Genomic DNA, 12467 nt, shown 5'->3' on the forward strand with positions numbered 1-12467 from the left:
CACTGCAATAAAGCAGAAAAAAAAAAATGTGAATGTAAAGTATTAAGATGTAGGCATAATCTGCACATAAATATATATAATATTCTTAATATCCTGGAAGTGATTATCAAACACCTCTTTATACTTAATACACAAAAAGCATTAATGAATTATGGACTCTCGTAGCCTAGAGCCACTTCTACTGGCATATACAATAAAGAAAGCCCATAGCATAACAATGGCATCATCTAACCCCCTCGAAGTTAATGAACTTCCAGGCGCCTACGGGGCAATCCCAACACCAAGTGCTACTCCATCATTAGAGGCATTATGAAGTCAAGAGGGAGACTACATATACCATTCACTGCAGTGACATGCTGTCAGACCGATCACTGGGTTAAAACACAGACGCCTATAGTTGTAGACAGCCCCTCCCCCTGCAGTAGCCCCCACAAAGACACACACTACCAAGCCCTGATGCTTTGTTGCAACTGGCATGTGTCTCCCAGCATACATGCTCCAAAAATGTGTCCTTAATGTCTTGTAGGGGCGGATGGAAACCGAAACAGTTCAGCTTTGACATGGAGGTGATTCAGGGACCTTTCCTGATTTACTTTTCTTAGTCTTGTTTAGATCAATTACAGGACTGTGGCTTTATTGTGCCAGTTTAGGTACCAACAAGAAAACCACAATAATCCTTCTGGAAAGTGTAACAGGTAAACAACAACAGAGTTCTAGGTATTCTCCCTCCAGTAAATAGCTCATTAAAATGCTGTGACCTCAGGACAGCAGTCTTCCTAGAAATCAGAAGGCATTAGGTATTTATAGGAGCTTAACTGTATTGCCTAGGTGAGCGGCCTTACCAGCACCCATTAACAAACCGGGATTGGGTCTTGTCCAACAAGAGTCGCAGAGGCACAAACAGCTTTTCAAGATTTTTCTAGAACCTCTGCACTTGGTTCTAATTTAGGTGTTACTGGAACTGCCTTAAAATTTGCCTTTGCCTTTAATCCATCACCCTCAATTCAACTCCCACCCCTAAAACTCAGAGTCAAGCTACAAAGCTGTGGCTCCTAATTTCATTTTATTTCATCAGCAGCAACCAACAACACACTCCTCCCTTTTTGTGCCATAACAGAAAAAAAAGGAAGTTTCACATCAAACATATTTCCTCCAACACAATCATGCTAAGATTAAAATATAATGGATGACAGAAGTGGTGCTCACCAAATTGCAAACATTGCTGTCAAATATAATTGCTTACTATGACCGTAAAATTATATGTAGGTTATAGCATCCTTTATTTTGCAGAAGCTCTGGCAACGGCGACAGGAATTCTCATTATATAATCCTGGATATTTGCAGGACTTTATGCTATAGGGTTTATTTTACACTAAAAGTTCTGCAAAGTTAAAACAAATTAACAAATTAAAGCCAATCAAAAAAGAGCCTAAAATGTATCGCAAAGTTGATGCATCAGAACAAAATACAATGTATACACTTTTAATAAGTTCTTTGGTCCAAGGTTCCCACATGTGACTTCATAGTGTATGTTTACACTACCACTCTGCCTCTGACCAAAACCAGGTCAGGTCTGTTACTGACATTACCAATGCCTGCTTTAAATGACTTTCCTAATCCCTGTCATTACCTGGTATAGTCAATGTCTCGCCTGTGGACTGAAATAGCCAACAACCTCAGACTGCCACTGTCCAATCCCCCTAATTTGCAGTTTCATAAATAGCAGGCGGGGAATTGGGTGCTTTGGGGGCAGAGGCCCTGTGGTTGAAGGCAGCTGATGCAGATCAAATGAAACAAAGCTTACCTGGTGACACACCTCACCAGTCAAGATGGCCAAAAGGGGGAAGGCATGGTTTACAGGGGTAGTTCAGAGTGGTAGTAGTGAGTTTCTGTTAAACTCTTACACCTCTCCTGAATGTTCATTCAGAAAAATGTTGGCCTCTGTGTTAGTTGGACACCGAGGCCAAAGTTGACAGCTAGTCCTGAGGGGGCAAAGACTAAACTGGACATCAACAGTCTTCAAAGAACTACTAATTCAAAATTGTCAAAAAAGTTAATACAAACAATATTTTTTAGCCTTTAATTTAAAACTGCACAATTTGAGATATAAATGCAATGGTGAAAAGATTGTTGCAGTGACCACATCAGCTGTGATAAATCCACACATGAGCACCATCAGTGTGTCAGATTTGGCCACCTGTTGCAGTGAGACTTCACTCAACAGGATGAATGTCTTATTGCCATACAAATTGTGAATTCCTGCCATTTAGATTATGATACCTAACAAAATACTGAATCCCAAGCATTCTTTGCAAAGAGGGAGGTGGTGTGCCACTAATGATTGCCCTGAGTGAAACACTTACGGTAGTAAGAAAGAAACTTGTAAAGCTTTTCCAGTCAGTAAGTGTCTGATTAAAAAAAAAAGTAAAGCTGTGAAAAAAACATGCTCACAGCAGTTTAATTTAATACTAATTTGTTAATTTTCCCAATGCCTTGCTCCTGTCAGATGGTTCCTCTGACAAGAAATGTAGAGTTAATTTAGACAGCACATTTTAATTCAGTTTTAGTCAAAGCCTTATGACTAAAATGTAATTTAGTTTTAACTGCAATGCAGTTATCTGTAGTCGCTTTAATTTTTGAGTCCAGGAAACTGGATTTGAGTCCAGTCTGGTATCACTTTCCCCATACAAAGGAGATTTTTTAGAAGTATTTTTTAAGCATCTATTCTAAAAGCTCTGTTCAAAGTTTCACCATCAGGACAACAACCGCTGCTCTGCTGCTCTCACTGCCCTCCTCTGGCTGTCCTCAGAAAGCCATAATGAATAGAAACAAGATGAGACTGGTTGGAGAGGTTGATAACATGGGCAGATGTCCAGGAGGTTAGGCTCTCAGCCAGCCAGCCAGTCAGCAGTGGTGGTAAGCTGCGGTCAGTTGTGAATATTTACACTGTGGACGGTTGACCTGTGGTCTCCCACAAGGGTCACTCTGTTGATTTACTGATCCCTTTCAAATGGCTGGATGAAAAAGAATGAAAACTGACAATTCTCATGGAAACAGGCTTACTTCTGACATCTGCAATTGCTGTGAAAATATATTTGTCCAATATTCTTTTTCTTTTTTTTGTCACACTTAAATATTTCATATCATCAAATATATTTTAACAAATGTTAAAAATAGCCCTAGAAAACACAAAACGTAGTTTGAACTTTATGATTTTATTTATGAAGGGTTACAATTAAACTAGCCCTATGTGAAAAAGTATTTGCCCCCTAAACCAATAACTGGTTGTATCACCTTTGACAGCAACAACTTCCATCTAGCTTGGCTGATAATTAGCAATCGGTCTGTGGCATCACTGTAAAGTTTTGTTCCTCTCTTCTCTCCAGCTGTGTTTCAATTCAGTCACATGTTTTGGACATAAATGGCCTGTTTAAGGTCATGTCACAGAAATGCAGTTGGCTTTAAGTCCAGACTTAGGCCAGGTCACTCCAACATCTTCAGACAGAGAGCAAGAGAGCACAACTCATGGTTCCATCAATTATGATAAGTTCTTCTGGTCCTGAAGCAGCAAACCAGCTGGGACCATCACACTACAACCGCCACGTTTGACTATCCATATCTTCTTTTTCTGACATGGTTTGTTAGTTTTACGCCAGATGAAACAGAACTCATAACTTCTATAAGTTCCTCTTTTGTATCATCAGTCCATGAAATATTTCACCCAGAGCTGTGGGTATTATCAAAATGCTTTTCTGAAACACTTGTTCTCTTGTTGTTCAGCACTGCTTTATGCCTTGAGGATCTCACATAAATAATTATTTTTGTCCCGTCTCTTTCTGATGTGAATCATAAACATCAATGTTAGCAGAAGTTGTGCCTCAAATATTGTTCTGGGTTCAACTCATGTATGGAGTGTCTGATGCACTCCTGCCACTCCTGAGAAGGTGTGCCACTAGTCCATGTTTTCTCCATTTGTGGGTAATTGCGCTCACTGCGGTTTGCCGAAGTGCCAATGCCTAAGAAATTGCATTGTGACCATATGTGGACTGATAGGCGTTAATGGTTTTGTTTCCCATCTGTTCATGGATTTCAGTGTTGCATTAAGAAATCCTGTAGCCTACTTCATGTTGTGAGACAGGTTCTCTTGAAGCTATTTGGTGAGTCTAAAGATCTATTTTCCACACATTCATACACATTGAGCATATATTATAACTCTTGCTGATTAAAATAATAATTTCAGAACTACCCTTTTCAGAACGTTTTTTATAACTTGAAATGTCTAACTGATATTATGGCAAAACCAAGGCATTTGTAAGGGGTAAATACTTTTAATTTTTCTTTTGCTGCACTATATAAATCACTCCGTGTTCCTGAACTGATTTCATCCACAAGTACAAACACTGAGGACTCTTTGGCTTTCTGTTGGCTGGAGGAAAGCCTCAGTCTGTTGCATCCCGAATTGGTGATATATTAGAATGACAGACGGTAATAATGAACTAAGACAAGATAAGGCATGGCACCATTCATGCGTAACTGACACGGAATCCCACACTAACATGTGTACAAGGGGGGGACCTTAATGAATCAGGGAATAATGATCAATAAACTAGTATCACTGATTAACACGTCAAACCCAGCCACGCTGGTTCGCGAGCTCTCATCTCTTACCTTCCAGCCAGCCGAGCTGTTGCTGTCGCCCTTATCCTTGAAATACGGCACATAACGGACCATCCAGTCGTAGATCTGTGACAGCGTGAGCCTCTTCTCCGGGGTGCTCTCAATGGCGCGGGTAATGAGATCCGCGTAGGACTGGTTCCCCCACGCGTTCCGACGAGAGGACTTGGCTTTGCGCAAGGACCCGGTCACGTCGAGTGCCGCGCCGGCCAGGCACGGGTGCGTCGCGACCGTGGGTGCCGGGGCCCCAGTCGGGTGCTTTAGCTCTGCCGGATTGCCGCCCGCGAGCCCGGCTCTGCACGCCGGCACGTCTTCCGGCTCCACCTTGATGCTGGCCAGCGGGAGACCCCCGCTCACCTCTTGTCCGCCGGGGAAGTCCTCCGGGCATGGCAGTGGCCAGGTGCACGAGCGAGGCCGGCTCTGCGGCTCGAAGTCCGGATCAACCTGATGAGCGTCCAGTTCGTCGTCCTCCATCATCAACATTTATCCCTTTAGAGGGAAATATATTAAAATAAAAAAAAAACCGAAATGAAGGGACGAAACTGTCCTCAGCAGCACTTCACGTTGGAATCTGCTTTGTAATATGCCTATTAAGCTCAGTCAGAATCAATCAGAGCCAATTCACTGGAGTAGGACAATCATCGTGAATAATAAAAAAAAAGAAAATCACAACCTTGTGTGTAGAGATAAGAGTAGTAATAAAAATAATAGCAATTTCTTGTCCATTTTAACTAAAGTGCTATATTATTGGAAAAAAATATCTTATTCAATCCGTTTCATCCTATTACACTAAGTCTTCAGCGTTCCTCAGCCAGTCACGGGGGCTTTTCATTCCAGTTGCAGCAACAGATGATATTTCAGATAAGGAAGCAAAAGCAGCCGTCGATAAATCCTGTAGAAGACAACGTGAAGAATCAGGAAAGAAGAAGATGAGGAGGGGGTTTTTAAAAAAATCACCAGGGCTGTGCAGAGAGCATCCACTGAGGCGATAATGCGTGATTACCGTGAATTATTAAATCTTCCAGTCTGCACGGATTACGCTGGCAGCGACATATTCAAGTCCATTCAGCCTGAACAGCACCCCAACTGTCTGCAATTATAATGAAGAGGCGTGCGCATGTGACGAATCGATCATTTCCTTGGATGGGAGAAGAAGAAAAAATAATATAGATATATAAAAAGAAGAGAAAGAAAATAGCCCGGCAATCAAATCTCGCATCCAGTTGTCAGGGACGAGAAAATTGGCTTTTCTCACACCTCCTTTTTGCTCCTTCCTCTCACTCTCTCTCTCTCTCAGATGCCACACATGTTCTCATTTGCTTACAACTCGCTCCCGTCGATGTGAGCCGAGGATGACGCGCCGGCGCTGTACTATATAGTAGAGATGCTGCCAATTGGAGTGCGCTCACGGAATCAATACTCTTCGAACATGATTACAGCGAAATCCCCGACTCTCTCTCTCTCTCTTTCTCTCTCTCTCTCTAACGCTCTTTCTTTCTGTGTCTGTCTCATATCCACCATTTCTATTGCGAAATCCTTAAGAACAACTCAACATATTTCTTAGTGCGCCAATCTGTCTTCAACGCGTGATTCAAAGAAAGGAAAAGCAAAAGGAATGTGCCAGAATCAGAGATACCTCCACAAATCTTCATGCTTTTTTATGTTTGTTTGTTATGTGAAATAATAAAAACACGACCCGGGTGTGTGACGAATTGTCCAGTGCGCTCGGCGCGCTGCGTCCAAATGCCCTCCAGGGAGAACTTGGCTGTTTCACCTCCGCTGATTATTCGCGAGCAATACCTCAGTGAGTGTAATTTTCTCTGCCGATTAGACAGATTTAGTTCAGATTAAGGGAGATTAGGTAACCCTAGATTCTTAATCCCGGGAGGAGTGGGCTGAAGTGTTGCTTTTCAGAGGTCATCATGAAAAGGGGAGAGAGGGGAAAAAAATCAGCTCCAGAATCACACCAAGTGAGACAAAAAATTGTAAAGACCATCACATAGGTTCAAAGACCATGTGCCAGAGTCAATAGGTCGGACATGGTGCGCAATTCTGTGGCTGCCCTGACCGAGACACGGAGGAGAAGATGTGTGTGGGGATGGGCAGGGGAGGGGGAAGTGTGTTGGCGTGCATGTGTGTGTGTGTTGGGGAGAGGGGAGGGAGGGTCGGTGTTCACCATCACCACGCTCTTCTCACTATCCTACTGGGTGGGCGCTCAGGCACAGGTGCTCTTATCGGATTGGCTGCTAATTTCATTATTGCGCTTAAGAGAAATCTGGGTGGATACAACTCCAACAACCTCGCTCTTTCAGTCACTGAAATAAATAATAATGCACTTTCAGATTTCCTGGGTGAAGAAAGTTGCCTTTAAACTTACATAACCTGTACCCAAGTAGATATATATATAAACTTAGAATATAAAGAGCTTCTTTTACAGATCTCACAGGAAAGATATCAGAAAAATACAAGCGCCAGAGTTAAGAAATAATAGTTTTTAACAAATTCAAAACGGAAGAGGGAGATGGACAACAGAAGACTGATGAGCAATTTCTGCGCTGGTATACAACGTAGCACTGACAAAGTTGATCTATGGACAAGAAATAGTCGCACAGATCCTCCGCTGTACTTAATAGTGGGCATGAGATGTTTTCCTTTTTCCACATTGTTGCACTGCTTTGCACAATATCCTCCTGAACTTTGAGTTTGGCAAAACTTTTAATCTAATTATAAATTTACCAACAGACAGTTCTTGTTACAGTCCAAGAAGATTCCACATGCTTGTTTCTGATGACAGATAATGTCTTTTCCCAGTATCACTCCCAAACAACTGTTTTATAGAATCTAATGGTTATTATGGAAACTTGATGACACCAACATGACACCATTTGCTGCAGTTGTCAAAAAATTAGTTTTGGAGATTTTTTTTTCTTTACCTCACACTTGTGTGAAGTTGATGGGTCCTCAGTGATTCTTGTTTTTCACCCTGAATTGTTTTAAACTTTGGAAATGTGGTTCAAAGTATAGCCGTGGGTAAGATTAGGTAGAGTAGAAAGAGAAAAAAGAAACTTCTAAGAAACAGAAAGTCAAGGACTACTGATTACATGTTCCAAAAATATCTATTTAAAATACAGACAATGGTGGTAAAAACAGTGATTCTGTCAGAAACAATCATTTCTAAACACAGGTTTTTCTTCCCTCTGAACAGAAATACTTGAATTTAACGTCCCATAAACATTTTCTGTGTGAAATTATGACTTTATTTTCAGGCTTTTTAGGCATCTTTGCCAGGAGTGTCCTCAAAATTCACCATGTCTATAGGCACAATACAGTTCTAATGAAATAATAAAACAGCAGTCGGTTCACACCCATGGATTCAACAACATGATTAAAAAATACAGTTTCCTTTCCCAAAGCAAAATCAGAAGAAAAAAAGAACTCCTGTGCATCAAGGTAGCTTGCACGAACACCTCCCCCTTTGGTGCCTTCGAGTGTGCATGAAAGAAACCTGTAATTAAAAGTTGCATAACAAGGCCACACTGTGCACTCAGACATGACTGATGTTGAGAAATTTGTCAGAAATAGCAGGCCTTTAAAATGCAGGAGGATGTGTCATGTGATGTCTCATGGTATGACTTATTGTTGAGCACCAGTGGGATCACATGATTAAAATGCCATCTTGCTAATAGTTTATTATTTTTAAAATGTGAGGAAAATTGCTCATTAAAGACATGATTGCTTTGAAATGATTTATTATATTTCCATTCCTACGTGCCAAGAATAACAAGGAGACCAACGGTGAACCCAGACAAGGCTTTTTTCCCCAGCTTCTACACTTTAACACAAGGTTTTGCTTGAGATGCTTCTCAAGTAGCACTTATGAAAGCCATAATTTTGGTGACACTTGAGATTACACAATGTGCCTTGATTACACGGGAAGTGAAAGAAAACCAAATGACTATCAAGAAGGCAAACAACCATATTCAGAGGCTCACAGCAGGACTGAATCTCGAGGGAGACAAAGCTCTTAGGAAGCAAAGGGGCTCCGACAGAAAACGGAGGCGGGGCCATAGTGCCGTACAGAAGTGTGCATACTTGTGAACTTTTTCACATTTTGTCACATTAAAACCACAAAATTCATTATATTTGTTGATATTTTATGTGATATATCAATCTAAGCCAGCATAAGTGAAATAAGAGGGGGAAAGGAGACATTTTGAAAATTTCATAAAATAAAAATTGTATGTGCAGAGCTCATTCCCTCTGATATCCTGGCATAAAATCCAGTGCAACCAATTGCTTTCCCAAGTCACCAAACTCATCCAATCTCAGTGTAAGTTTGGTCATTTACTGAATCCTTTACAGAACATCATTTGCAGATGTTCTGTAAAGGATTTAGTGAATGTCATGAATACCAAGGAAGATCTAGTAATTTGAAAGTGTATAATACCAACAGGAGAAGTATTAATTATTCATTCCACAAATCTGGCCTTTATGTGACAGTGGCAGGAGGAAAGTCACTGTTGAACAAAAGCTATACGAACATGTGAAAGAACGCGATCTGATCCGATGAGACCAAAATTGAACTCTTGGAGCTGCATTCAAAGAACTGTGTGAGGAGAAACTAACACTGCACCACAAATTCGGAACGCACCACAAATTTGGAACAAACTTCCAGAAAACTGTAAAACAGCTGAAACACTGACTTCTTTTAAATCTCAACTAAAAACCCACCTGTTTAGAATTGTATTTGAAATGTAATCAATTACAAATTTATTGATGGAACTTGACTTAATGATGTTGCATTGTGTTTCTGTGTTTGTAATGATGTAAAGCACTTTGAAATACCTTGCTGCTGAAATGTGCTATACAAATAAAATTTGATTGATTGATTGATTGAACACTGCACTTTGTGGTTAACACTCTGAAATATGGTGTTGGCAGAATCATGCTGTGGGAGTGGAGCAAATTACAGGACAATCCTGAAAGAAAGCCTTATTGGACATGAGAGTGTGGTGAACAGTCCTAGACCTAAATCAAATTGAGACTCTATGACACACTAAAAGAGCTTTTCACCGACAGCAACTCTTTTCATAATTTTATTTGTACAAAGATATGGAAACCATTGTATCATTTCCTATCACTTTCTAATGATGTATTACTTCATGTTGTTCAATCATAAAATCCAAATACAATCCTGGGCAATTTGTGGTTGAACCAGAGCAAGCTTTGGAAAAATTAAAGGGTATAAATAACTTTGAAAATCTCTGGCGATAGCCAGCAGTTTCTTTTGCAATCTACCAGTGCTTTGTCCCCTCTGGGTCTTTCTTCATACCAGACATTCCAGAGGTAGCAAGACTGCCCTAAAGATCTGAGTGGCTGACCCTGGAACAGTGTGTTCTGCATGGTAGTAATAACCTCATAATGCCCCCAGAGAGGCAGAGCATCACATGAACAACATGTCAGAGCTTTATGCATGTCAATCCCTGCACCCCATTTTACCTAGCGGGGTTTGGACAAGATATATGCAGCATCCAGCGGACCCCCCTTGGGAAATGGATGTCTGTCCTGAAAAGCTCCTCATCCTGTCTCCACTCCTCTCAGCAAACAACCCACATTCCCCACTAACAAGCCTACAGGTTCTCCTTGTATAAAATTTTTTTTTTTTAAAAATAAAAAAAAGAGGGGGGGTGGTTCGATTTAGTGCAAGGAACATTGGAGACAGTCTCACCCCCTTTGTGGCATTGACCCAAGGTAGGCTGCCTTAAAGACTTCCTGCTTGGAGAAACTGCCAGCTTTATGCAACATCCTGGCATTTGCATCTCTGTACTGAAAATTTTGTTTTGTGGAGACTATTGGTGCCAAACAGCTTAAAAAGGGTCATGTTGTAGACTGGAAAGCATAGCATGACTTCCATCCCCAATCAGAGGTCTAATACAATATGATTAACACAATCCAACGTAGCCACTTAATTATAAATATGGGAAAAACAAATAAAACCGACTGGAAAATCTGTGTGTTCTGTGCCCGTACTCAAGGCTGTAAGTGACTAAGTTGTGTAACAAAAAGTACCAAAGCTAAAGATGTTTCAAGGCAGTGTTTTAGAGCTGAAATGTTTTAATCCAAGTCAAAGTAAAGTAAAGCAACAAAGTTCTTCTTAAATGATTCCTACAAAAATGACCTTACATATACAACCAGAGCTATAATAAGATGGCTCATATGTCCCAGTCAAAGTGGTAAAATGTAAAAATCCCTGTTCATGGACACTCACCATCCAATCTGACTCAGCTTACGCTAATTCACAAATAAATATTGGCAAACATACTCCTTTTACTGCCTACTTGAGGCAAAGGAGGTTCAAAGGATTGACTCAGGGGCTGAATGCAAACAGGTGCCCCATTAGTCAGTGTGTTTTTGTAAAAAAAAAAAAAACAAGCAAAAAACAACACATAAAACTTAAATGTGAAAAACATACATAACTTCGCAAAGCATTATATGTATTTCTGAGAGAAGCTTTTTTTTTTTCTATTTGTCTTCAGCAAAGTCAGACTTCTTACTTTTGGAAGTCAGTGCTTGGTAACATTCATAATAGCCAAGTAGGCCAGATGCCAAAACACTGATTAGCCCAGCTATGCCTGAGCTCTCTAGGCATTGTGGAGTGGAGGTGCAGTGGGAGACCAGCTCATCACCAAAGAGCACTGCGCTAAACACAACTTTAAGTGGAAAAAAGCCAGAAGACTGTAGTGTATCCTTGCTGGACACATAAAGCCTTAGGCAAGGAGGCATCTGTCTCTTTAATACATAATTCACTTGGAGCTGAAGCATCATACTTTAGTCCGTAGGGCCAGCCCTCTGCTTGGTGTTATTGGAACATAAAACTGTCTCCATCATACAGTTCAGTCTTACCAAGACAAAACTTAAGCCTAACCAGTAATTGAATGCAAAATTAGATCCAACTAAACAGACCAATCATTAAAAAGTGATTAAAACATCTCTGCAATTATTACTTTTTTTTTTTTTCGTGTTTAGACAAGTGGCTTTCAAAGTGCACTAAATGCATGTGGAAGCACAGTCACCTCACCTTTCCACCTCAGTGAGAGAGCTTGTCCTCATCAGCCTTGACATGCAGGTAGGTCAACGTGTACAGACAGCCATCAGGCCCTGGAGCTCTCCTCTCAGACATGCACGCGGTCACTTTGCATCTGAACTCCAGCAAATGCATCTTCCTGCAAGCGTATTATTAGAAGCACTCACGTCTTTTTGCCAACATCATTATCATAACCGACAGGATGTGCATTAGTTACTTCCGTCTTCTGCTGGCAATTGGCCCCTAATGTTGACGCACCAGTGCAGAGTCCTTTCGTTGATTTCAACATGGACACGGAAGAACCTGAGGCAGCTCCAGGGTTTACATGTGTGACACTTCCAGCTCAAGTTCATGGAAAAAAAAGGGGCACTAATGGGTTAACAGTGGAAATGAGAGGGGAAGAGAGTGGAAATCAATGCTTTTGTTGAAGGGAAGAAAGAAAGGCTTTCACAGGTCTATGTATCATTAAGCAATTGAGAAAGCTAATTAGAGTAGGGTAAAAGATGTGCGGATCTCGCAGCTAATTATTTCCATGGCAACCAGAGCTCCTGTAGATGAGGAGAGGTGGCATTCAGTGTGCGCCAATTAAGGCTGGAAAAAAGAAAAAGAGCGACCCCTAGTGGCTTTGAGAATCGTATTCATTTTAAAAACGAGTTTGACTTAAAAGGGTTTTGCATCTTTAAAGCGTGGAAAGATTTTGTTCAACTGT

The 12467-nt window shown here is 40.9% G+C and overlaps 1 protein-coding gene across 1 annotated transcript in view; it reads right to left on the bottom strand.

Moving 5' to 3' along the window:
• The window catches only part of LOC116717716 (forkhead box protein O3-like), a 36751-nt gene extending 30434 nt beyond the window's left edge, over positions 1-6317 (bottom strand). Inside the window, exons 1-2 of the mRNA XM_032559269.1 lie at positions 5678-6317; positions 4669-5566 (exon numbers count right to left, since the gene is read on the bottom strand). Of these exons, the coding sequence (XP_032415160.1) occupies positions 4669-5157 (489 nt within the window). The 5' untranslated portion in view covers positions 5158-5566; positions 5678-6317. The remainder of the gene's footprint in view (positions 1-4668; positions 5567-5677) is intronic.
• Positions 6318-12467: the final 6150 nt, after the last annotated feature.

The sequence above is a fragment of the Xiphophorus hellerii genome, chromosome 3 (genome assembly GCF_003331165.1).
Source record: "Xiphophorus hellerii strain 12219 chromosome 3, Xiphophorus_hellerii-4.1, whole genome shotgun sequence".
In the NCBI taxonomy this organism is placed as follows: domain Eukaryota; kingdom Metazoa; phylum Chordata; class Actinopteri; order Cyprinodontiformes; family Poeciliidae; genus Xiphophorus; species Xiphophorus hellerii.